General features: G+C 42.2%; 1 protein-coding gene across 1 annotated transcript in view; it reads right to left on the reverse strand.

Annotated features, from left to right (window-relative positions):
* Positions 1-1,973, reverse strand: part of LOC101849539 — a 16,502-nt gene extending 14,529 nt beyond the window's left edge. Inside the window, exon 1 of the mRNA XM_005099672.2 lies at positions 1,493-1,973. Coding sequence (XP_005099729.1) covers positions 1,493-1,560 — 68 coding nt within the window. The 5' untranslated portion in view covers positions 1,561-1,973. The remainder of the gene's footprint in view (positions 1-1,492) is intronic.
* Positions 1,974-2,714: the final 741 nt, after the last annotated feature.

Consider the following 2,714-nt stretch of genomic DNA (forward strand, 5'->3'; position numbering starts at 1 on the left):
CTCTCTCTCTCTCTCTCTCTCTCTCTCTCTCTCTCTCTCTCTCTCTCTCTCCCTCCCTCTCTTGCTGTAAGTATAAATATAATGTGTATAGCCTATGTAATATGTTATGTATTGTTCGTATTTATGGCATATTTAATAAAAATCGTAGTACATACTTTACATTATGAACATACATGTTTTTCTTTTCTTTTCTTTTGCAATCATACAAACATGCGCCGCAAGCACACACGCACTCAGGTGCGCGCGCCTGCACGCACACACACACACACACACACACACACACACACACACACACACACAGAGAGAGAGAGAGAGAGATAGAGAGAGAGAGAGAGAGCCAGAGAGAGAGAGACAAAGAGACATACAGACAGACAGACAGAGACAGAGAGAGACAGAGACAGAGACAAAGACAGACAGAGACAGAGACAGAGAGACAGAGACAGAGACAGAGAGACAGAGAGACAGAGAGACAGAGAGAAAGAAAGATAGATAGAGAGAGAGAGAGAGAGAGAGAGAGAGAGAGAGAGAAAGAGAGATGTACATAATATGTGTATTTGTATTTCATACAATGACCTGTACACAATAATATACACACATAAATTACACATGTATAATTTTCACAAAAACACTTCACACATACTCACTCACACAAATGTATATCATTTACTGACAGTAAAATTCTAAGGTTTCCCTACAGAGAGAATTGAGGCAAGGATTCTGGAGGGCCAGTTTCGATTGTATACTGTGAGTTGTTTTATAATCTTTAAAAAACTTAATTAATGAAGACTTCTTTCTCTTCCAATCTTAATAATAATCGGTGGATCATCACTGTGTTGGTTCACAGGAGATCTGTACGAATACAACGTACAATGTAGGGAACTCTTTTTGCTCTCAAGATCATTATAAAATTATTATTCATTCGTAGACTTATTCTCAGATTCTCTCCTGTGGCGATTAAAAACAACAACGCAGAAACAGACAGACAGACAGACAGACAGACAGACAGACAGACAGACAGACAGACAGACAGACAGACAGACAGACAGACAGACAGACAGACAGTGTGTCTGTGAGAAAGAAAGTTTGAGTGTGTGTGTGTGTGTGTGAGTGTGTGTGTGAGTGTGTGTGTGAGTGTGTGTGTGAGTGTGTGTGTGAGTGTGTGTGTGTGTGTGTGTGTGTGTGTGTGTGTGTGTGTGTGTGTGTGTGTGTGTGTGTGTGAAAGAGAGAGAGAGAGAGAGAGAGAGAGAGAGAGAGAGAGAGAAAGAGAGTGTGTTTTTGTGTGTGTGTGTGTTGTGTGTGTGTGTGTGTGTGTGTGTGTGTGTGTGTGTGTGTGTGAGAGAGAGAGAGAGAGAGAGAGAGAGAGAGAGAGAGAGAGAGAGAGAGAGAGAGAGAGAGAGAGAGAGAGAGAGAAAATGGATGTTGGGTGATGGGGTGCCAGCAGGGATGACGGCATTGTCTTATGAAAACGTCAATGATGATGAAGAATAATTACCATTTCAACTCCTCGAAGAAAGTGCACAAAACTGCAAGAAGTGCGTAGATTTTCATTTTTCTCCACATTGAGAACGAATTTTTGATGGTGCTGTTTTAGTGTTATTTATATAAACAAACATATGCTGACATGTGTATAGTAACAATCTTCTGACATGTGTATAACAACAATCTTATCCTCTCGAAAACAAGCGGAGAAGCGGTGCTGTTGATATCATTCCATGCACACTCTGAACAACGCTACACATTATAAACCTGTCTGCTTATCGTCACACGCTATTCCACAAGAATAAAAATATACTTTCACTTTGACGATTTAGAACCACGTAAAAGACAGAACTATTATTACAGAAGATGTTGTTATTGTAATACGCATTGTACATTGTAGTGTTTTGACGAAATATTGCCTTAAGCACACTTTTGAGAATCTAAGTAGTGGACACGTTTTACATTACACAGCACGACAGAAACCGACAACGTGGCCAAGCACCGTATAAGATTTAGAGTCAAGGCGACGCTGAAGACACGTCACTCCCCGCGACCAAGGTAGGCTTGGCCGCACACAGCTGATACGGATAATAATAGTATAATACAATATTCGATTTGAGAAAAGGCAGCGAATAGCAAACGAACTAAACAGATTTTGAATTTGCACTGGGGTGTGGTGAAGTGATGGAATGATGTAAAGAGTGGATAAAAGAAAGGTGGGGGCCCCTGGGGGGGGGGGGGGGGGGGGGGGCAGGGGTTAACACAAGAAAAAAACAAACATGTTTTTTAAATTAAAAAAAATCCAAAATTTTTGGGGGGCCCGGTGGGCGGTGGTTAACCCGGGCCCCAAAAGTGGTTGTGTGTGCTGCTTTTTGGGTGGTGGTTGCGCGGTTGGGCTTCCCGCCTTGGGGTGAGATAGTGAATGCTATTTTGGTTATTTTTTTTAAGGTAATTTTGAAAGTATATATTTGATAACGTTTCCGTCTTTCCTCACAAAAACCCCCCCAGGGGGCTCCCGGGGCCAGAGAAATAAAGGGGGTGGTTTTTTTCTCTCAGAGAGGCCCGGGGTTGAAGCCCCGGGGGGGGGCGCCAAAAAAATTTTTCTCTCTTCCAAAAATATCCCTCTTTTAAATTTTTTTTTCTGGGCTGAAAAAAAAAATTTAGGGGCGTGTGTTTTTCTTCTTTTTTTTTTCGCCCCCCCGCGCCCCATTTTCTTGTTCGCCCCCCCTTGTGGG

This window comes from Aplysia californica, unplaced genomic scaffold, assembly GCF_000002075.1.
Source record: "Aplysia californica isolate F4 #8 unplaced genomic scaffold, AplCal3.0 scaffold00221, whole genome shotgun sequence".
Taxonomy (NCBI): Eukaryota; Metazoa; Mollusca; class Gastropoda; order Aplysiida; family Aplysiidae; genus Aplysia; species Aplysia californica.